The sequence below is a fragment of the Pelmatolapia mariae genome, linkage group LG8 (genome assembly GCF_036321145.2).
Source record: "Pelmatolapia mariae isolate MD_Pm_ZW linkage group LG8, Pm_UMD_F_2, whole genome shotgun sequence".
NCBI classification, from domain to species: Eukaryota; Metazoa; Chordata; class Actinopteri; order Cichliformes; family Cichlidae; genus Pelmatolapia; species Pelmatolapia mariae.
The window spans coordinates 4,522,063-4,544,786 of NC_086234.1; the positions used below are offsets into that span (position 1 = coordinate 4,522,063).

At 42.3% G+C, this 22,724-nt stretch overlaps 1 protein-coding gene across 7 annotated transcripts in view; it reads right to left on the reverse strand.

Annotated features, from left to right (window-relative positions):
* The window catches only part of LOC134633624 (SRC kinase signaling inhibitor 1-like), a 147,065-nt gene that overhangs the window by 76,624 nt on the left and 47,717 nt on the right, over positions 1-22,724 (reverse strand). For 6 of the 7 annotated variants that reach the window (XR_010573771.1, XM_065471571.1, XM_063482507.1 and 3 more), the window contains exon 2: positions 8,774-9,081. Coding sequence is in view for 5 of the 7 variants with exons in the window: in XM_065471571.1 (XP_065327643.1) it covers positions 8,774-9,081 (308 nt within the window). In the remaining 2 variants the exon portion in view is untranslated. Of the gene's footprint in view, positions 1-3,119; positions 3,224-8,773; positions 9,082-22,724 lie in introns of those variants that run through there. The other variant, XM_065471575.1, reaches the window with a different exon arrangement.

Consider the following 22,724-nt stretch of genomic DNA (forward strand, 5'->3'; position numbering starts at 1 on the left):
TGACCAAAACAGAGCCATCATGCTGTACCTGATCTCATGCCACCCAGCCTCAGTGTGCCTCAGCCTAACTCAGAGACTTCCAATCAAACATTTAACACTCACACAAGCACATTTTTAATCCAAATGTATTCATTTTTTTGCTTTCTCTTCTGCTTTTTTATCTTATCTATATGATCAGAAGGATCCAAGAGACAGACGCACAAGCATTTTATCATTTTAAATAAAATTCGTTTGGAGAGTAAATGGATAAAAGAAGCTCCGTTGGGGACACAGAGTACTCTGATAGGGAGCAAAAAAGCAAAGACTAGCACCTGTTTTTTAACCATACAGCCTTTCTGGCGAGGGTGGCCATCTCTGTCAAATGATGTCATACTGATGGAGGCAAAGGGGAGCCAATAGAAAGCGGTGACTTGGCTGTCAGTTTTCAAATTAGGTGAAAGACCCCAAGTGACCAGGAGACAAATGCAACTCTTATTAACCCTTCCACAGGTTTACCTACAGTTAGTTTTGCAGTTGAAGTCTTTAATCACAATTATTTGGATTTTATAACCAGTCGAAGCCAGAAACCAGAACTGAAAGTCAAATTTGATTAATCTCCTGGCCTTATTTGTTAAAGGTCACTGTGACATATTAGAGTCATAACATCGTGCCTGAGAGATCTGGTAAACTGCTCACTCCTCCCCAGCGAAGCACGCAGGGCGTCTTACACAACGCACACGACGTCACCGGGAAGAAGGCAGTCATTTGCAATTTTCAAAAACATGGAGCATAAAAGAGCCATGTGTGTAATACTGACTATATACTCCAACAAACTACAGAGGCAACATCGTTTCTCCTCTGCTGTGCTCTGATTGAAGTTGTACGATGCTTAATGGTAGAAAAAACGCCCGACAGCTCGTGTTTTTATTGGTTCAACGTGCAGAAATCAAGGGAAGAATTTTGAACCTACTCGTCTTTCTATTTAGACGTCGTGCTGACTTCAAGAAGCAGCGCTGGTTTTTGTTCATAAAGACTTACAATAGAGGTTTGAACAGTTTTGTTCCCATCGCAAAGAGCCGTCCTACATTCTCCCCATCGAGCCGTAATCAGGGTGTGTAGTCTGAAGCTGATGTTGGATTTATTTGGATTACATTTCCCCTCATCTGCTAGAAATGGGTCCTATTGTATTGCCGGTGTTTCCCATGAGCTAATGGGCAGCTATGTTGGTATAACTAAAGAACATCATCATCACCTCATATCACTGGTTCAGTACCAATGACTCGATAAAGCCTGTTCCCATCATCGGCCTCATGTGGTACCCTTGAATCTTGTTCCCAAACAGTCTTTGTGGCCATTAAATCACCATTCAGTGACTTACAGGTCTGATACGCAAAATGTAGGAGATCACTAAACAATTTCAGCTTAATTATATAGAATACTGGATAGAAATCAATATTCCAGTATAATATGGAAGGAAGAAACCTTCAGATCAATACTGACCATAACACATCCTCAAATATTACAACTTCATCAAATGAAGAAATTTCAGAGGGAGCTTTGAACTTCCTCCTTTTCACTTTTCATTCAGCAGAAGGAAAGAAAAGTTTAGCATTGATCATATGACAGGTAGAATATGTGATTGAATGTGTGTTTAAATATTGGCCTATTTGAAATTTAGCCCATAAAAATGAAGAAAATAAGGATGGCTAAAGCTTTGTCCTCTTCAACACTGGCTCTGTTGTGTGAAACTGCTTTTAAATGTAATCAGTACAGATTTTATTGCTCCCACATGTTGCTTTCATATAAAATATTGCAATATATCTCATACACAGGGGTTTTCCTGGCTGAGAATGGGCTTTTGGGGGGTAGCTGCACACATAAGCACATTTAGTATGCATATTTTTTCTCCTAAAAAAATCCAGCGAGTGTGTGTTTCTTTATTTGATAGAAAGTTATTCATTTTCTGATTATTTGATACGCAGAAATGTCTGCTATGCTCGAGTAATTTAAACCCCAGTAAGTAAAAACTTTTCATCACAATGCAAGCAGCAGGAAAAGGTTGTAGGAAAAACTCTGGTTTAATCGCCATCCTGCCTGAATTTGCCCTCTCGTTGCCATCAAAATAAAATTCATGTATCCCAATTTCACTTTCTGACTTTTTTTCTCTCCAAAGAAACTTAATCCTGTCAAGGATTATTTCTCCATATGTAGAGCTTACAACCTCTAACCTCCAGCTGGCTTCACATTTTCAGCTCGGAGGCACTTTTGCGCGCCGGCTTCATAATTACACGTCAGCAGGTGGAAAATAGGCGTTAACGTCATCGTCCTTCTCCCAGGTTCTCGTGTGAATTACAGCAACAGCAACAAACATCTGATAATTGCAAAGTCAAGCACCCATTGTGTTCTAATCTCTGACACGTTCCCATTCGCACTGAGCTGTGTGCTGGGTAATCACCTGCTCGCCACGTTTATTCGCCTTAAATTGGAGTGGCGAAAAGAAAAGAAAAGGAATCCACCGCCAAGTCACTCCACAGATAATTTAATGCACCAACAAGCGGACATTTTTTGGAACATAAAACCTGTCTCATCTAACGCAAACAGGCCCCCTATGCACCGTGACTCGGTGATTACTGCCTGCAATATTTCTCAATCACTTGAGCTGAAATCCCAAGGCGCACATACACGCTGAGACAGGCAGGACTCGTAGAAAGGAAAGAGAGGGATGAGCAGAAAGAGACGTGCACGCCTGACCTGCATGCCAACTAGCCATCTTTGTGCCCCCGTCACCCCCGCCTCCCTCCCTCGCATCACTCTGTTTCCTTCTCCAAGCCCAAACACATCAACACATGTGCACTCCCAGCCTCACACGCGTCCACACATGCATCACTGCGGCACCTCGGACACACCTGACCCTCACCTGACTACATGACAACAACTGGACCCTCCCCTCTAAAACACACACACACACACAAACTCAAACACAAGAGGTGTGTGCACTCATCAGCTCTACCTGGCTTTGCATACATGAGGAGCACACACACACACACACACCTTTACTTTTACTCCACCACCCTCCTCTCCATCACCTTCCAAGCGTCACACAGTCATGGCAGCACCACACAGGAAAAAGAGTGAGTTACCGTTTCTACTTAATGACGGCGCATCCTCCCGCTCCACACGCCTCCCTCTTCCTCCTCCCCCCTCTCCATTTTTTTCTCCACTGCGGCTTCTCCGTGTGTGTGAGTGTGTTGGTGTGTGTGTGTCTTTCCCTTGCCCCGAGAATCCGCCAGAGTCCCCCCTCGCCGGTGCCCGTAGTAGCGCCTAAGAGGCAGTTAGCACGTCTTCCTACCCCTCCTCCTCCCCCTCCTCTTCCTCCTCTTCCTCCTCTCTCTCTCTCTCTGTCCTCTTGTGTTTGTCACTCTATCTCGCCCCCCTCCATCCCGGACAGAGACGCTAAAACGACCCCTCCCTCCTTGTCGCTCCTTCTCTCTCCCGCTGCTGCCGCCTCTCACTCAGTACAGCGTGTGCCTCCTTCCAAAGCCCAGGCATTGCCAACCATATGATATCACTCAGTTGCCTTATATGGGGAAACGGTGGGTTGCCATGACGACAGCAGACTCCACCTGTTTCTCCGTCTCTCTCTCCCTCTCCCTCGGTCCACCCTGTTTCATCAGTAGATAGAAGGTGTGGTCTGGGTAAATAAACGCAGCACATGGAGGGGAAAGAGGAGAGGGAGAATGCTCGGGTTTGTTTGCTTTCGTTCTCGGGGTGATGTGAGAAGATCAATTTCAGCCTGTGTTAAATACAGAGCTGGAATCAGGACAGGTAATCAATCAGTCTGTGCATTAGCCGCCCGCCACAGAGCGAAGCAGAGGAAGGACTCCTCTGCTGTAAACAGGGATGACGCCACAGACTGTAGGAGACATTAATAGCACAGCTGCTCATTGCTCAACAGACAAAGTTCAGGAGGTCGGGACTAGAATACATCTGAAAGTATTTGTGATATTTTCAGCAATTCTTTGCTTTAGGTGATAATACAAAAATGTGCCTGGGCTAAGAGATAGGCTCGGGCATTTGGGAGGGGCACAGAGGACACGTTCTTATAGGTGAGGTGCTTTGGGCATACCCATCTGGCAAGAGAACCCGGAGCAGACACAGGACAGGCTGGACAGATTGAGTTTGTTGCCCTGGGAATGCCTCAGTGTCCCAGGACAGCTAGAAGTGGTGGGTGGGGAGAGGGAGGCGTGGCTGTCTGTGCTTAAACTGCTGCCCACACGATCAGATGGATGGATGTACACACGAATACTAAATAACCCGTTCCACACTAGTATTATGATACAGTATGCAGACTGGTTCTTTTTGGAAGATATAAGACTGAAGGGGTATTCTCAACACAACAATCAAATGAGGAGAAGGAAAATACGGAGCATTTGAAAACAATTCAAACATCTGAAAACAACCCAGCTTACTTGGTTTGGAAAATGGTCAGACGCTGACTCTGAAGTTACAGTAAACCACAGACTGTAGATAAAACAAGGCCATGCTTCTGAGTCTCAAAAGTCAAGCCCATCCAGAATTACCTTAATAACACATTCTTTCTCATGGCTAGCAGGGGGTGATCGGTCCGGTTGCAAAAAGAGATCAGACTTTATAGAAGTCTATGGGAAAACTATGAATCTTTGACCTCAGGAAACACTTTTGTTTATGGGCTCAATCACTACTTTCATATCTTCTTGAATAAAACACTAAAGCAGGTGGAGCTTATTGTCCAACAACTTGTGAATATCAAGTTGTTAGCCATTTTTTTGTAATCAGATGAGGATGTTTTATGGTCAGATGCAGCTTTCATCACACCGTTACATACCAAGTGCCTTCATCCAATGGGAACACTGGATGCAGAGAGATAACAGTCCAAGTTCAGAGACAAAGGAAGCCTATGTAAAGATGTTAGATGGTCGACAACCAGGTTGGTCTTTGCTGTTTTGTTACAACCGCTGGCGTGGCTCATTCACAAACTGGGTTATAATGTTGGTAGGTGGGATCTTCATTCCCAAGCCATCATTTATTAATAAGGAGGGATATTGTTGTGAAGGGATTTTTTTCTTTTCTTTCACTTCTCTCCTGAAGGTTTTTATAAAAACCACAATGTTTTTCCAATTCTAACCGAGTTTTAGTCTCTAAAGCACTAAAAAGAAGTGAAAGAAAAACTAAAATTGCAAGTGAAAGAAATGCCAAACAAAGTGGAAAGTAAATGTTCTGATGGGATGGGAACCTAACAGACAAACCTGCAACTGATGTCACCACCAGCCTTCAAAGCTCCAAATGCAGACTTTGGCCTATATAATAATCCTGTTTGGGGTAAAATGCACCCGTTTGCTGCAGAAAAATAATGTGTTGAAACTGACAGCACTATCTCAGTAATTCCAGAACTCAGTGCAGGAATGTATAACTGGGACACACTAGAGCCTTTGACAAATCTGCACATTTTTTCCCCGTAAGAATGAGGACAGCCTGACCTTAACTTGGGGGTTCAACAAGCCATCAAGCACTTTGGAATCTGGCCCTCCTTCATATGTTGGAGCTTTCTTTAAACAACAGCCGGTCAGAGCGACTCGGCTTGCAGTGAGTTGGATGGCATGCTTGCACCCTACCTGTATTTGCCCTCGTTTCTCCTGCACAGAAAACCAAAGTTAGGCCAAGTCCAGTCCTGTGACCCTGGAAAAGCATCTCATGAAACCCAGAGACATTTTAGTCCCTCTGACTTTCTCTCAGGCAACAGATCCAGGTCAGCTCAGCTGACCATTCGTATGAGTCATTCATGCTTCTTCCTTCACTAATAAGGTACAGCATCAGACTGGTTGGCACCAGGATTGAGTACAGTAGGATCTTTTTAAAGTTTACATGCAGATGTGTCCTGACAAAGGACTAAATGGCGGTAATACATTTATTGGATCTATTGCTTTTATAACTTAGAAAAACCTTGGGTGCTAATAAAGATAAATGCAAAAAAGTCAAGATGGAAGTGAAATAAACTGTAGTACCTCTAATGGCCAGCAGAGGTTTTCTGGAAAACCAAAACAAACCCCAAGTTAAAATTTTCAACTTTACATCCCTAAAAAGTATGTTTGGTCTCTATAGATAGTGTACATGTTCCAGCCACCAGGGGAAAAATCAGAAAACTGATAAATGAATCTATTCATGACACAAATGATGTCAGTAGGTCTTAAAACATCACGTCTACAGACTATGAAAAATGGATATAGCAAGGTGACATGACACACTGGGTTTTGAAAATGTCTATTTCCACTGTAAAGTTGTACATTTTAACATTTTAAGTCTGTCGGGATTGACTCGTTTTTGAAACCAGCCTCAAGTGGCCATTAGAGGAACTGCGGTTTTTCTTCATTTTTTAGCCCCAGGAGGTACTGTTTGCTCCAGTCCCGCATTTTAGATATGACATCATCTCCTTCTGAGAAAAACTGAAAATAAGCACCTATGGCTGAATGCTATTCCCTAAAGCTGAACAGAGAAGAGCTGCAGCAGACCATCTGTCACAGGTATCAAATGAGAGCATGTGTTGATGGATGGCAGAGTGAAGCTGAGAATATGAAGCAAAGAAAAAAAAAAGACAGAGCAAAGGGAGGGAGGAGATTTGATGAAGGGAGGTGTCTCACATTTTGACATTCGCTCGCTGTCTCACTTCAATTCTTTTCTCCATATTCTATTGCTGACGTTTTTCAGGTAATAACCGCTGAGAAGGTGGCCATTTCTGGCCCAGCGAGCAGGTCGTAAAAATGCCTCCACTGCATCCATGTGTCTAAAGCCCCAGAGGCGTCTCGCCACATAATGCTCTTGTGTGGGTTTGCAGGCCCGCCTATGTGCTGCTATTATCTCTCAGGAAGAAAATGTTCACATGTAGAAGCCGACAGCCCTCGGAGAGCACTCATACCTCCCCCGAGGATGCACCCCCCTCTAGATTTGTATAAAAATGTGGATGTGGCTCTGTGTCATAATCCATACACAATATGAGCTTTTATTTATCAGATTAGGACTTCATAAGGAAACAAGTCCTTACTGGGAGGTTCTAAAACCACTGAATCAGTCCTAGTTCAATCCTAGAAATCTGTTGACCAATTAAAATGTTGCACAGGACCAGAAAAGCATCAATAACTTTAACAGATGGTGTATTTTTGTTCCCTATGACCACCAATTATTTTGCTTTTTGTACTGAATTCATTTATTCTTTCTGATCTGTTCGTGTAGGAGCTGGCTACATGGATGAAAGTCACTGTCAAACAAATTTTATTCCAATGTCTTATATATTTCCTTTCATATGATATGGATATGTATGGATATATTTATGATTTGAATTGTGACATATGCTGCCCTATCAGCGATACACATTTGCTGGGAGCAGAGGCAGAGGATATCATCCTCTAATCTTTTTGCAGACGATCCTGGCCTCCTGACTTCATCAAACGTGACCTCTAGCTTGCGCTGGGGCGATTTGGAGCAGCCAAGTGTGAAGCACATGGAAAGAGAATTAGCCCCTCTGAGTCTGAGCCGTGATTCTCCACTGGAAAGGGCTGGATTGCCCTCTCCTGCCTGGAGTATCGCTGGTTTACAAGTGAGAAGTGAGTGGAGCGGGACACTGACAGATGTATTTGCACAGCTTCTGCAGTGGTGTGGATGCTGTATCAGTCTGCTGTGGTAATGAGAGGAAGTTGTGAAACACAAACAGCTATGTTCCTGCCCTCATCTATGGCCACAAGCTGTGCGTGCCAAAAGAGTAGGATCGTGGCAGAAATGAGCTTCCTCCAAAGGCTGTCTGTGCTCTCCCTTAGAGACAGGGTGAGCAGCTCTTTCAGGAGAGGCTCAGAGTAGAGCTGCTACACCTCCTCATCGAAAGGTAGAGGTGGGTTTGAGCATACTAGGTGAAGTATACGGTGTCGATTTAATTTGTCCCCCACCAAGGCAGCAGAGCAAACCTTTACTGACCCTTTGTATAGTTTTATACGGGAGAAGGTAAAAATAAATATCTAATTTCTGTCTTCTGAATTTAAACACATGATCTCTGAGTAAAACGATTGGTAGATTGGATGGTGGGAGTTAAAAAAAATCGAGTCATGTTTAACTTGTTGATCAGCTGGATTGATAAAGGGCTTTTATTAAAGTGACAGGGCAGTAAAATCTGGTTTCAGGTGGTTTTTGTTTATTTCAGAATTCTAGTTTTTATTCTTATAATGTGTTTTTTCCACGCCTGGTTTATTTTCATTTTAGTTAACTCCAATAACCTCAGCTGTTGTCATTAGTGACAAGACAGAAGCTCAAAGTGAAAGCAAAGTGTCTACTGTGACTTAAAAAACCTGCCATTTGAGTTCCCTTCATCATTTTGCGTATGCATGCTGCCTTCTGTAGGTATTCTCGCAGGACTGTTCGCTCGATTTCCTGACAAACTATAAAAGAAACCACATAAACTGCAGCCGACTGATTAGAAACAACTTCTTTCCGCCTGCTAAGATAAACAGTATGAGTCACGATGAAGGCGGAGTATCCTGCACCAATCGTCCTCAGGAGGATTGATGGAAACAGGAAAATAATCCCACCTTCTATTTTTATGGAAATTCGGAGCGAATGTGAGATATTTAGCTCATTATAAGTAGAATTAACAAGGATTAAAGTGCCAAGACCACCACTGCTGCGGTTATAATTACTCATGTCACAAAGGGAAGTATTCGTCCGCTCATTGTTTCTTTTTGGTTTGTTCACATCAGAGAAGAAAGTGTGAAAGTACCTGTCGGCCCGCAGCGGGGGAGCCCTGTGACATGCTGCTGGGGCTGTTGGAGTACTTGTTTTTCTGGAGGTCCATGATGGCGTCTCGCTGACGCTCTATGTCGGCCTTGTGGATGCTGTTCAGGGCCTCCAGGCTCTTGGCGGCCACAGAGTTGTGCCGGCGGTCCAGCGAGGACGACGTGAAGCCCCCGTTGCTGTTGTCGGGGAACCGTCGGGCCCCACGGCCACCAGTGGCAGCCAGGGTGTGGTAATCCCGGGGGAACTCGGCATCGCCGGCAGAGATCATGGGACCCTTTCTCTTCTCTCGACCTGCAGCCAGAAGATGGAAGGGAGGGGAATTTAAAGAGTGAATGGTGAGACAGTGAAAAATGTCTTTGGTAACAAGATCATGTCTTACGATGAAATCTGAAAACAGTGGCATGATTTTCAGGCTCATGTGCACCAGTACACACGATACCACAGGAAAAGCAGCTGCACGAGAGAGAAACTCACTTGACTTTGGAGTCATTCCATCTCAGTTCATCAAAATTTTAAAAAAAATTCCCACCTGACCATCACAGATTTACCTAAAAAAATCATTAGTTCTTAATGATAATTAAAGCTAATGGGATTTTAACATTTTGGGGGGAATGACAACAGGAGCCTGAATCTTTGTTTTATCCCGGTTGAGAAGGCCATCTTTCCCAGCCAAGTCTGTGATGGTCAGGTGGGAGCCATCGGATGAACTGGCACGGATTCATCCCTTTACACCTGAACAGATATTTGAACTCTCAGGTTAATAGCTGCTTAAAAAACAATGCAAAAGATTTAGCAACAAAATAGCAGTCAATATGCATTATGTCCGCTGTGTCATGTGTTGCACTCAACCACCTGTATGTTATCATTCATAAGGTTATTCTTGTCTCACTTACTGAATTGCATTCATCAAACAAGTGTGGGAAGTTATTGTTTTAGGTCTTAAGATTCTTTCCATCTGTCCCAAACAGCAGATCAGTAAGAACTCCACAAATTTAAGGCCATTTCTGTGTTTTATTGTTATTGCTCATGATTACACTGCTGTCTTTCTTGGCAAGCACACTCTTATGAAAGAGATTTTTAATTTTAATGTAATAAAAATTAAATGTAATAAATGTAATTTGTTATTCCACCATTCGAGCTTTCATTCCATGAGCATTATAAGACTCCAGTAGCATGTACTGTACATGTTGTTTATAGTCAGCTGGTAAAAGAATGGACAGGCAGATGTGCTTTAATCTGCTCATTGGGCTGTGAGTGAATGAGGTGGTTAGCTCTGATATTACTGATTCAACTGTGTAAACATGCTGTAGTTAATAGTTTGGACCTTGAGGCTTGTCAGCAGTGAGTGTTAATGTGAGGGCCAACGATGATACTGCAGTAACAGCCATAAAAACTCACTTTGTCCTTCAGCAACCTGCACAGTACACAACAAAACACTCTGTTCTCTCCCCCTATACGCACGCACACACACACACATACACACACACACACTGCTGTCGTTCTGTTACACAAACACACCTCAGGCAAAATACCCCGTGTGAAAACAGTGGGAACATCTGTCTATTCCAACAACTGCAACTGTCCCAGGAACCCAGAGGCGAAAGAAAAAACTGTCGAACAGCAAAATCTCTCGCTATCACATGACAGCAGCGCTGCCTCACACACGTGTCAAAGTCTGTCAAGGAAACAGTGACATGAATGGGAATGAAGTCTCCGTGCATGGGGAACAGTTTAGTGCCCTCTTGTGACCACTGACGCATAAAGCACAGCTGGCCTCGTGGAGGTGATCCGTTAGAGTCGGCGCGCTGTTTGCATGAGTGAACAGGCTTAGTTTCATTATTTATGCACAAGTTATAAGGAGACACAGAAAGGAAAATAATGTGTAGGGAGAGGATAAGGAACAGGATACACCTGGCTTACTAATGTGCTCATTGAGATTATGACCCGAACCACATGTTTTGAAATGTTTGGTAAGAGGATGAAGCAGAAATATTTCACTCTCCTGCACAGTATATAAATAAAAAGGTTCATTTGTGGAAATTGCTTCTAATTTCAATCTTCACTGCGAACCCTGTCAGAGTATTTCATTTTTAGCTTTTGGCTTTGAGGTCTTGGCCTTTTTTTGTGCCAAAGAAAATCATCAATCACATGAAAGAGGATGGAGGGAATATCTGCTCTGCCACCTTAACAGAGAGCACAGCACTGACAATCAGGTTTAAGTTATAAAAGTGAAGTTAATCAATAAAAGAATCCACTTGTTGGCAAAATTCTTCAACTGAAAGTCTTTGCAAAATATTTAAAGAGCATAACTTCAGAACAAAACAGTCGAGGCTTCACTTAGATAGCTGCTGTTCTTCGAGGGCCATACTGCATAACAAAGAGCAGCTGATGGTGAAGGATTGAGGTGGGAGGTTCATCCCCAGGATGGACCCATTGCAGTTTTGTGATGATTTACATTAAAAGAAATAAGTAAAGGAAGCTCTGGGGAATAAATTTGACTTGGTCATGGTCAGAAATAGAGAGATCATCAGTGAAACTTCAGAAATGTCAAAATTCTGCAGTAAAATAGCTGCTCGATGGTTATTTTGACAATTCAAGAAAATTCAAGCTGCTGATGGGATTTTTCTAATGAATGGCATCAGGGTAAACTCTCAGATTTTGGTGCTTGTATCCACTTTTAAGGGATAGCAGCTCTGTGCTGTGCATGATGAAAGTCTAAAGTGTTTAAACCCTCTAAAGAGAGAGAGAGAGAGGAAGAAAGTAAACAGCAGCAGCACTGCAGGAGGATCTGATAAAACACAGCAAGGACGCTGACCCCGTGGTATTTGAATCAAATACAGAGTTTCAATCCGATCAGAGGTTATCTGTTGAGTTTTCAGCCACATCCCCTGACTTTATTCTGCAGCTAATGGGAGTGGGAGTGATGCATCGAGACACACAGGCACATAATGTACCGGCGGTGGACTACAAACAAACTGTAAATTACAGGCCCTGTAGTGTAGCGTTCGACGGCCGGAGCCTCTGTGCATTATTGATCTGTCCCGTCGGGTCCTCTTATTGACCTGCCTGATGCATTAAAGCAAGACTTTTGACTTTATAAACTCAAAGTTAAGAAACTGTCATACAGCTTGAAGCTACAGATGCCCTTGCATGTATAATTTATGCTTATTTTATTAGAAATCCATCTAAAGCTGCATAATGATAGTGCCATGCTGAGTAAACACCACTCAGAAAGTTCCCAAGGTGTTCAAAGTTCCACGGTTCTGGAAATGGTCGGGGTCGGGGTGTGCATCACCATGACTCGTCTGCATTCGCGCCTGTGAACACGAAATGTTGCCAGTCTGTGGATTCAGCCTGGCAACAGAAATATTTGTAGCTGTACAGTCTGAAAGAAAAGCGTCCGAGGTGGTCACAGATGTAATTCTTCAGCAACATACCGGTGTGTATCCATGGCAGGAAAGAAAAGAAGGTTATAAAACAGAGGCAGTGGGGGTGGGGGGATCAGGAGAGACAGAGGGAATGTCGAGACAGGGGCTTGTCACTTTAAATTATGTGAAGCCTTCTGCAAACACAATATGCAGTAAAGGGGGAGGTGGTGGAAGTTTGTATGTGGGGCAAAGAGACGCTGTATCTTACCAGGCTGAGCACTGCTGGTCATCTGCTGCAATACCTGCTGGGATTTACTGTACAGTAACTGTGTTACAGTGATGGTGCAACAACATCTGTCCCACATTTCAGCGTGACTTATTCAGTCCAGCCGTTTGGTGAAAACGTGAACTCGACATGCAAACAAATACACACAATCACAACTGGGAGCTGCCCAGTAAAACCAGTGTTCAGCTGAGGGCAGTGGGCAATAACAGCCGACCCTTTTTCCAGTCATAAGATTCTCTTTTGTCCCAGTTTTGTTCAGTTGTCTTTACTTATAAAATTTGATTTGTTTCCTAAATGAAGAAAAATGATGTGAAATGGTCTGATTGTGTGATTGTTGAGATTAGATTTGTTCCTCTGGAAAGAGTTTCAGTTTGATGACAATTGTGTTACAGAAGCAATCAACTCCAAACTAAGCTTTAATTATTTTTTTAATTCCTCCAAACTTCAGTCTTTACAGATCAGGCCTGCTATAATATCAGATTTATTTTTTAATCGGAGAACAAAAGCGCAGTGACTCAATCCACAAAATGTAGACACACTTGGTAGTCGGTGCTCAGAGTACAACAGTACAGCTTAACAGCTAAAATTAGTTCAGACCAAGCAGCAACCTCCAGGGCTGAAAGTGAAGCTAGTGCTGCCAAAAAGTGCAGTTCCTCCAACGGCCATTGGAGGCTCCAAAAGTGAGTCTCATGCTAACGTGTCCAAATTTACAGCAGAACAAACGTGTTTAGAGCCTGCTGCAAGATACACATTTCACCTCTGTGGAAGGTTCATTCCTTTATGAAAATGATACAGACCCCAAAGTACATTATCCAAACTGTATTTAGAGATCTGGCCCTTTTAGCAGGTGTCCACATGCAGGTAGTTATAACCCATCGCTGTCTGCTAGGCCTCATCCACTACTCTGAGTCACTGAACTGCACCTCTTGACTCGTGTTTATTAATTCATTACTCAGCACTGGTAAGCAGATATGTGTGTCCAAGTCCAAGAGTAAGTCTATAAAGCCAAAGAAATCCAACAGAAGTGACACAAGGAAACAGAGAAAGAACGCAAACAGATGCTGTAACAAAAGACAAAGGGAAGACAACACCATTCATACTCCCACACTGAGGGCTAATCAACAGAATTAGACACAGCTGGGAGGAAATGAGACACAGGTGCACAATCAATAAAACCACAGGGGAGGAAGTAAAACACAATACAAGACACAGACAGCAACTATCAAAGTAAAACAGGAAGAAGGTAACAGTAACTTGGGAAACTCAGACGCAAAATCAAACTTGATACAGGGAAAAGACACAAAAAGAAAACAGCGGGAAAGACTGAGGAAAATATTAAACTCTATTAACTGGAATTAAGAACTCTGAACGGCAAAATCACTGGACATCCCACATCTCATAAATGCAGTTTCTGCACTCTGGTTAGTGCTAAATTATCTCAGATTAGGGATGTGAGAGAGAAATGATTTGGTTAACTGATGCAGTACTTATCAGATGTTGGGACACCACCTTCAACTAGCCCTCAACAGATGGCTTCTCCCCCTCCTCTCTCTGTCTTTGGCAGGAGATGCAAAGATGTTGGGTGGAAGACAGTTGCAGAAACCTGATATTCCCACACCTCTACTCATTCCAGTGTAAGGTCCTGCTGGGAAAACATGGTTATCTGAATGTTACTACCACACACCTGAACATTGCAGCTGCCAAACATCACCCCATGGTAACAGCCCTCCCTGATGGCAGGAAGTGCTCAGGAGCACCTCCAGAACAGGTCAAGGAGCCATTCTCCAAATTCACAGCCAGTTGTGGAAAATGTTTCCTTTTGTGTTTCCCTGAAGAAAATGCAATGGTTTTAATGCTATCATCTACATACATGAATGAGCCATTTCATTAGGTACACCTGTTCAACTGCTCGCTAATGCAAGTATGTCATGAGCCAATCACATGGCAGAAATTTGATGCATTTTATTGAAATGGCCTCCACAGTCCCCAGACCTCAATCCAACAGAGCACCGTTGGCATGCAGAGGAATGAGAGTTTCACATCACAGGTGTGCAGCTGATTAATCTGCAACAACTGTGCAATGTTTTCATGTGAACATGGAATTTTTCCAGCACCTTGTTGAATCTGTGCCACAGAGAACAAAGGCAGCTCCAGAGACACCAGGGGGTCTCAAGATGTACCTAAAAAGTGTTGGGTGAATCTATATTTCAGAGGCATTTCCAGGGTTTCCATTTGGGTGATATGGTGGGGACTGAGTCAGGGGATCCCACAGGAAATCAGATAATTTGATCAGAAATAAATAAAACAGAGGATAAACCTGACATTGAAAGGGAGGCCCTCTTTGGACATGCACCTGCATATATTAACTGAATTTATTCACCGGTGATGTACTAATTGAGCACCGTGTCTTGTTTTATCTGTAATGAGTGCTGGATTACATAATTCTTACATAACTGAATGAACTGACGGCCCCTCTGGGCTCCTTCGACTGGTTTTGAAGCCCTGGCAAAACTTTGCCACCTCCTACCGATGACAGATTTTAATGGCTGACCTTCGCTCATCAGATCTCCTTTTAAAAAAGCATCTCTGAACATGCTGACATTTTCCGTTTGAGCCTCAGTTTTACTGCATACTGATTTCAGGTGAATTTATTCCAGTCCTCCCTCTAGTATCTCATTTGTTTAGTAAATTCAAGTAGGCAAATGTTCGCATAAAACACAGAGCAGCTCGTGTTACTTAAATCATGGCATTACTCATCAGTGTGTAAAGCAGCTACAGCCCTGCATGGTGTTTTTTCTCCTTAACTCCACCATGCTATTATTGCTCCCGGTGATGGTTAATGGGCTGCCACCTCCTCCCAGCTTGCTACTGGCACCACCTCTGTTATTATGGCTCTTCAGCTGCTATTGGTGCTACCAGTCCATCTGATGAATTGCCCTTGAATTGTTTCATTTACTCACATTGTTGAATCTTTAAAGTTGACACTGATGCCACTATCATATTTCTGCTTTGCTTGCATGGATGCAAACCCGTGTACAAGCCCACTGAGGATAATTCCAAGGAATTACCTCCATTTATCACAACCAAGCCTAAACTTGGACTCGACTATTCTGGCCTTCCATATCAAGATCATAAATCCCTCTGTCCCCTTAAACCATTAAATTGTCTGTTTCATTTTCTACTGGATGGTAATAATGCAAACTCACAGAATAAGATGTTTGTTCCTCCCACACATGCTTATACAAAGTTGCCATGCTGACCTCTGAATGATTCATTCTTCTGTGTTCATTAGAGTTGAGGGGAGACTAAAAAGCCAGAGAATGATTGTGATTGGGCCACTGATGCCATATTTCAGCTGTCGGGAACACATTCCAAAACCTGCTCAAGGCTGCGTCCAAACATTTCTCATTACTAGCCTCTAAGTGTGTAAAAGTGTGTGTCAGCAGCACAGCCTTGGCCACTGCTGGCCAAAGAGTCTGACAGAGGCCATTTGTTAGTTTTATGGTTTCATTGGGTGGAGGTCTAATCATTCATACTCGTCTGTGCTTCACTCAGATTTACTTCAGATTATTTTTACTCCCTGAATGTTGGATTTAGAAGCCGGAGTTTGTTACAGCAGTACAGGGTGATGACACGGCTGTGTGTAACAGCCCTCGCATTAACGATGAATCAGCAGTTGTAGTCTAACAGCACAGTATACGGTGAATCTGCTGCAAGACTGCAAAGAAAAATTCACCTCCAACCATGCATCCATCTATCAATCTATAGATCCATCCACCCATCCATCCATGTATCCAACCATGTATCCAACCATGCATCCATGTATCCAACCATGCATCCATCCATCCATCCATAGATCCATCCACCCATCCATCCATGTAACCAACCATGTATCCAACCATGCATCCATGTATCCAACCATGCATCCATCCAACCATGTATCCAACCATGCATCCATGTATCCAACCATGCATCCATCCATCCATCCATAGATCCATCCACCCATCCATCCATGTATCCAACCATGTATCCAACCATGCATCCATGTATCCAACCATGCATCCATGTATCAATCTATAGATCCATCCACCCATCCATCCATGTATCCAACCATGTATCCAACCATGCATCCATGTATCCAACCATGCATCCATCTATCAATCTATAGATCCATCCACCCATCCATCCATGTATCCAACCATGCATCCATGTATCCATCCATGTATCCAACCATGCATCCTTCCATGCATCCATCCATGTATCCATCCATGCATCCATGCATCCATCCATCCATCTCTGCAGCTATTGTGGAGAAAGTAGTCTAAGCAGAGATGCCCAGATCTCTCTCTCCTCTGGAACCTCTTGGTGGGGCACTGAGGCATAACCATGCCAGAGGCATCATCCCTCCAGCACGTCTCCAGGGTCTCCTCTCAGCTCGACATGCCCGAACATTACCTAAGAGGCATCCTAGCAAGATGCCCAAAGTAATTTAACCTCCACATTTCAGTGCAGAGGTGTAGCAGCTTATCACCACCACTGACTTTCAGCTAAATGAAGAGGATAAGCAGCCAGGTGTTCGCCTGACAAATACAACTTCTCCTTTTATTGGTATATAAGGTACTTATTTTTAGAGTCAGAGAATGTTAAGAGTCACCTGCAGCAATGTAGGTTTGCCACTTGTAACAGAGGAGTACTTTATTAAATTAGCATAGAAGAATTTACCCCAAAACCACAGTATAGGTCGGGAACTTTCTTTTTTCCCATTTTAACGCTCCAAAACGAAATAATCTCTAAACCACATTACAGCATGTCAGGCCAAACATGACCCCCCACTGAAATATTCAGTACTCGGTTTGCTTTTTAATATCACTTAAATATTTCCATCATGAACAGTGAATAACGGTTTATTAAGACTTCCTTCGTTCTCTCCCACTTTAATCAATTCTCCCTCATTTCTCTGCCCTCCTCCCAGTGACTCACTCATTTATTCATTCATCATTTTTACATAATCTCAATCAGACTCCAAGTATGAGCTATTGGAAGGATGCCACTGGCTGGAACCGAGTTCACTCTGTCTTTTTCTCTACTTCCCCATCATAAATTCACTACTCATCAGAGACCATTAATTACAGAGGAAGGCACTGTGGCAGGAATGAGTGCGAGGAGGAAGAAAAAAAGAACGAAACGGTGCTCCTTCATCCACAAATTATAATATCCAGTTCTCCGGGGCACTCGAAAATTAAAATAAAACCCAAACAAGATCAGAACGCAAACTCCAAGCGGGCTATAAATGGAACAAGCTCTGCCTTCGCTGAATACAAAATTTCTCCAAACTGTTGCCAGCAGCGAGGTGCTGCATTCAGGATCACAGGGAAGCAGCATGTGGCTGCGTGGAGCTTAAAAAGACGAGGTGATTGCCTCATACGTCTAACCTTAGAATCACCCGTATCAAGAACAGCCTGTGCCGTCCCTTTAGGTAAGATGTCCGCCTACATTTAACAGTGTTACTATTCTCAGATGTGCAATTACAGCAATTATTATCAGGAAAAGCAGTAGTACTCCTACTGTGGCAGAGCAGAGCATGTACCATGCAGCAAGGGACCCTGAGTTAACAATTTCAAGATCTACCAGTCCCTGGCACTTTCTCTGACCTTGAGTTCAGCTTCCAGTTCACTCCTCAGAGTGTTTTATAATTTATTTACTAAAAAAAAAAAAGTTAGGCCATGTCTCAAAATAGCAGTTAAAATGTCTCCTACTATTACAGCCACCCATATTACAACCACACTACCACTGAGTCCAGCTTCATACAGCTGAGCTGCAAAACCCTTTGTCAGTTTTCAGACTAAACAGACCTGAAGGACACCTAACCCTGAACAGGACTGCTCTGTAAAGCCTCAGGCAACATCAGCTTTGACTGATTCTGTGATGAGCATGGATAGAGAAGATAAGAGAGGCGAGACTGAAGGTTGAATATGGAGAAAACGCCAAAACACAAGAAATTGTTGCTTGTATGTCTAGAAAAAGGGATCAGCTCACGTGACTGGCTTTGCATCAGGATGATATTGCAAAATATACCACAAGTGGACAGTGAGTGCAGTGATCTCGTTGATAACCTGCCTTTATAGTAAATCTTTCCATTTACTAGCATAGCTACATGTAGGTCTTCTGATTAATCGGCTGATAGTTTCAGATCTGATATAGCCTATACTGTCAACTGGCTTTTTATTACAGCTTTATCATTTGTACCACAGTAACTTTAACTTCTAGCTGATGTTGAAAATCACTGTGAGCAATAGTTTTACATTTCTAGTCACTTTTTCTATGTTTTCTGAGAATAAATAAAATATTCACATTGTAACTTTCAGGTAAGATTCAACACAAAAACAGAAGAAATATGCTGTTCAATTTTTTTTTTAAAATGATGTCAGTGCAGAATGCCAGGTGAAGCTAGCATGTCAAACAAAATTATACACAGTCATTTGAGAGAGGAGTGGGATGAGCAATCTTGGGAGGGAATATCAAGCAGTATTTTTACTTTAAATATTCATCCCTAACACATCCCTACCCTCCCAGCTGCACATGTGGCAGGGTAGAGAGGTGAGGAGAACAGCAGCAACGCCACAGAATGGAAATCAACTGACAGAATAGGGAGCAGAAATTTCATGAAAAAGAAGTGACTACTGTGGAGGTGGGTTGTAAAGTGGCTTGGAGCCTAAAGCAGATTAAATAGCATAATTTACGTGAGATTTGCGAGCAGGACGTGAAGAACAGTATCAGCTGATCTGCCATAAGCTGAGCTGCTACCCCAGCTAGCACCTGGATTTCTAGCGAACTAACATCAGTTTTCTAAATATTTTCCTAGTTTCCCCATGTGAATAGGTGAGGTGAAGAAAGTAGCTGAACAGTTTCTGACAAATATTTACATAATGCACAAATGTATTTCCTTAATATTTGTTGTGTGCAGTTATTTGCGTACTAGTTTATGCTCTGCTCAACTATGCGTGGGTCAGCTGGTTGTTTTGTGTGTGATTTTCCGAATGTATGTATTGCCATAGGCAATCTGCAGAGTGCCCTCTGGTGGATAAACCATGCAATGTTAAATAAATACAAACCAGCGTTTGCAGTGCTTTAGTCTGCAGTTGCTGACAATAGCAGTGTTTCCCAACCAATGTGCCGCAGCACATAGGTGTGCCGTGGAAGATTATCTGATTTCACCTGATTAGTACTCTAAGCGACCGGCGTGAGTAACGGGCAGAACAATTACATTCTCTTCCACTAGAGGGCAGTACAACCGCTTGCTCCAATTAAATGGGTTGCCAACCGCCAGTAAAACAGAAGAAGACGAAGATGAAATTGCATGCTGGGAGTGAAACAAGGCAGTGCATAATAGCAAGACAAACATTTGAAAAGAAAAAGTAGTCAATCTGACCTGGATCTTGGAGGAAATTCCTACCCAGATGAAGGCCCTAGCAAGAGTAGTGGCCAAAAACGGTATACTGGGGACAAACCGAGCCAATTCTGCTACACCTGGTGCATGGGGAAAAATGATCAATATGCTTTTTGCCACATTTTTGTTCGGTGGTGTGCCGTGTGATTTTTCTAATGTGAAATGGTGCTGTGGCTCGAATAGGTTGGGAAACACTGGACTACAGCATGACCCAAAAGTTTCCTGCCTGCCACTACAGGCAAGTGTGAGGTTTTGCGTTCACACTACACATTTTTTTCTGGGCTAAAGGTCATGTGGTATCCATGTCCTGCCATGGTTAGTTCTACTATTTGTACAGATCAGTTGCTCACATTGTGGTTTATTTACTTTCCTATAATATTAGAGACAGTGTGACACAATGAGTGCAGTGGGTTGCTGGGTTGATGAGACTCTGTTTTTTAGTGTTATTATTTAATTTCAAAGGTGGACATTTGAAGAGGTAAAGTTTGGAAGTGAATACAGTGAAAACACAACAGAAGCGCTAAAATGGATTCACCTGCACATCATTTTTATCTCTCATAAAACTACTAAAAATAAAAGTCATTCACACAAAGACCAGTCCTGCTTCATGTTTATGTTGGCTAAGAAGGAAATTTTACCAGTGTCGTCCTGAACAAGTAAACAAGCATCTACTCTTACTCATAATCTCCTTTGCTTTTTTTTCTCCCTAGAAATGACTTTGTCAAGTCAGTTTTAGAAGTCCGACACTTTCATGCATATAATATGAAGTCTTTAACCCTTTGGAGAAATTTCTCTTGCATCAGCTCCTCTGGCATTTAAAGCAAGCAGCTTGGGAAAGATAATCAATTATATCTAATAAATATTTATTAATATAACTTGGCCTTTTTAAGACACTTTTAATCCCACACTAAGGCTATTTAATGCTTGATTCAAAGTCATACATTTTAAAGTGGAAGTACAGTGGGAACCCCTCTGAGACAATATAGCTTTAGATTTTTTTAATATATGTTTTAGAGCTTCCCAGCAGTTTATGTCAATATTTCCTAATGATGATGATGACATTAAATTATGTAAGAGCCTGATAAGTGGCAGAAAATGTGAGGATCTGTAAGATTTTTGCTAAATTAAACTGAAATTTGTGCACCTTCTTAGGGTATTTTTTCCCAGCAGTAGCCATGTAATGTGTTTACACTCAGACACCGTCAACTTACAGAATTGTAGTTTTATCTGTCGAGGCAGAGGTTGACATTTCCCACGGTGGATTTGAATTCAAACACAGGGGATTTGCAGGACAATGATGCAGCTGTAACACATTATGTAATTGTGTAGCTGTAGAAATCAGCAGCTGCTGCTAAAAAAGCAAACCTGCAGTGTCTGTTTGCTTAGCCAATAAAAGCAGATTACATTGATTCTATGAGCTTTGTTGTTGCGTATTACCTTTAAATGATGACAGCACATCGATAGAGATGTTTTAAAAGGTTCAGAGTTGATAAACAGGTTTTTCTCCACAGCCCAGCACTGCCTGTGTGTGTGTGGATAGCAGTCTAGCAGTACATCCTTAAGATAAACACTGCTGCACTCTGGTAACTCCGTGTCCTCTCCTCTGCTGAGAAAGCAAGTTCATCTCTTTGGCCTTTTGTCTTCTGTCTCCTCTGTCCACCTCCCACGCCTCCTTTACCACTCCCATTTCTATTCACAACATCAACTGCTTCAAAACTCCATAAAATACAAATTTCAAAAGGGTGCACCAAAAATACTCAGCTTGACCATGGTTGAAAAACCTGCATGAATCATACATGAGTAATAATGGTTGCTTCATTACTGGGAACTAGATCTGCAACCAGTTGCACTCACTTACTCTCAGAGATGGGCGTAATCCGATTACTTTTTTCAAGTAGCGAGTAAAGTAAACCTTTTTCATATCACTATTGTCAAATTTTAGATAAACACAAGTTAATAAATTTTACTAATTTCAAATTATTTAAATCTGCCTGTGTAATATACAAAGTTATACATGGTCTGGTGCCTCCACCAATGAGTGATTTTATTAAACAAAAGTTTAGCAGTGTTGCCGGGTCTCGACTGACTCGAGCCACTGTTAGAGGTGATTGTGAATTGACATTCAGACAGACCACCTTTTCACAGAATGCTCTGTCATATCAGGGAGTGAGCTTCTGGAATAGTCTTCCACTGTCAGTGAAGGAAAGTCTACCCATCTTTAAGAGTCACTTAAAAGGGCGGCTGAGGGACACACAAACATGTGATCATGTTTAATAAATCATTCTTTATATTGGACGTGAAAAAGAGTTAGTGTGTTACAAAAAGGGAAACAACTATTAGTGTAATGGTTCAGTGCAATATCAGGACAGTCAGGGCATGTGCAATACTGGGGTTTGTGCAACATAATTGAAGTGTTTCTGTTATTGTTATCTATATTGTCCCCTGTGTTCACTCTTCTTGTCATTGTTTGTTCTAGTATAATGTGATCACTGTTTTTGTCCTTGTCACATGACCTGTAAATAGTGTCTCTGTATGCTTTTACTAACTTGTGTTTAACACCAACCTGCCAGAGGGTCTGCAGATGGAAATTAGCCCAAGGCTGTAATCTGGCATATTTACATTTGTTAAAATGTTCATTAATATGTAATGCCCCTCTTTCTAAATAAAATAAATAAATAAATAAAATAAATAAAGTAAGGGATTACTATTGCAAAAAAAGTAATTAGATTACTGTTACTTTTCCATAAGCACGCTGTGTTACTGCATTATTAAACTGTGATTTTGTTTGTGAGAGTGTCTCATGGCAATGATGTAAGTGTGTGCGGCGTGTGCA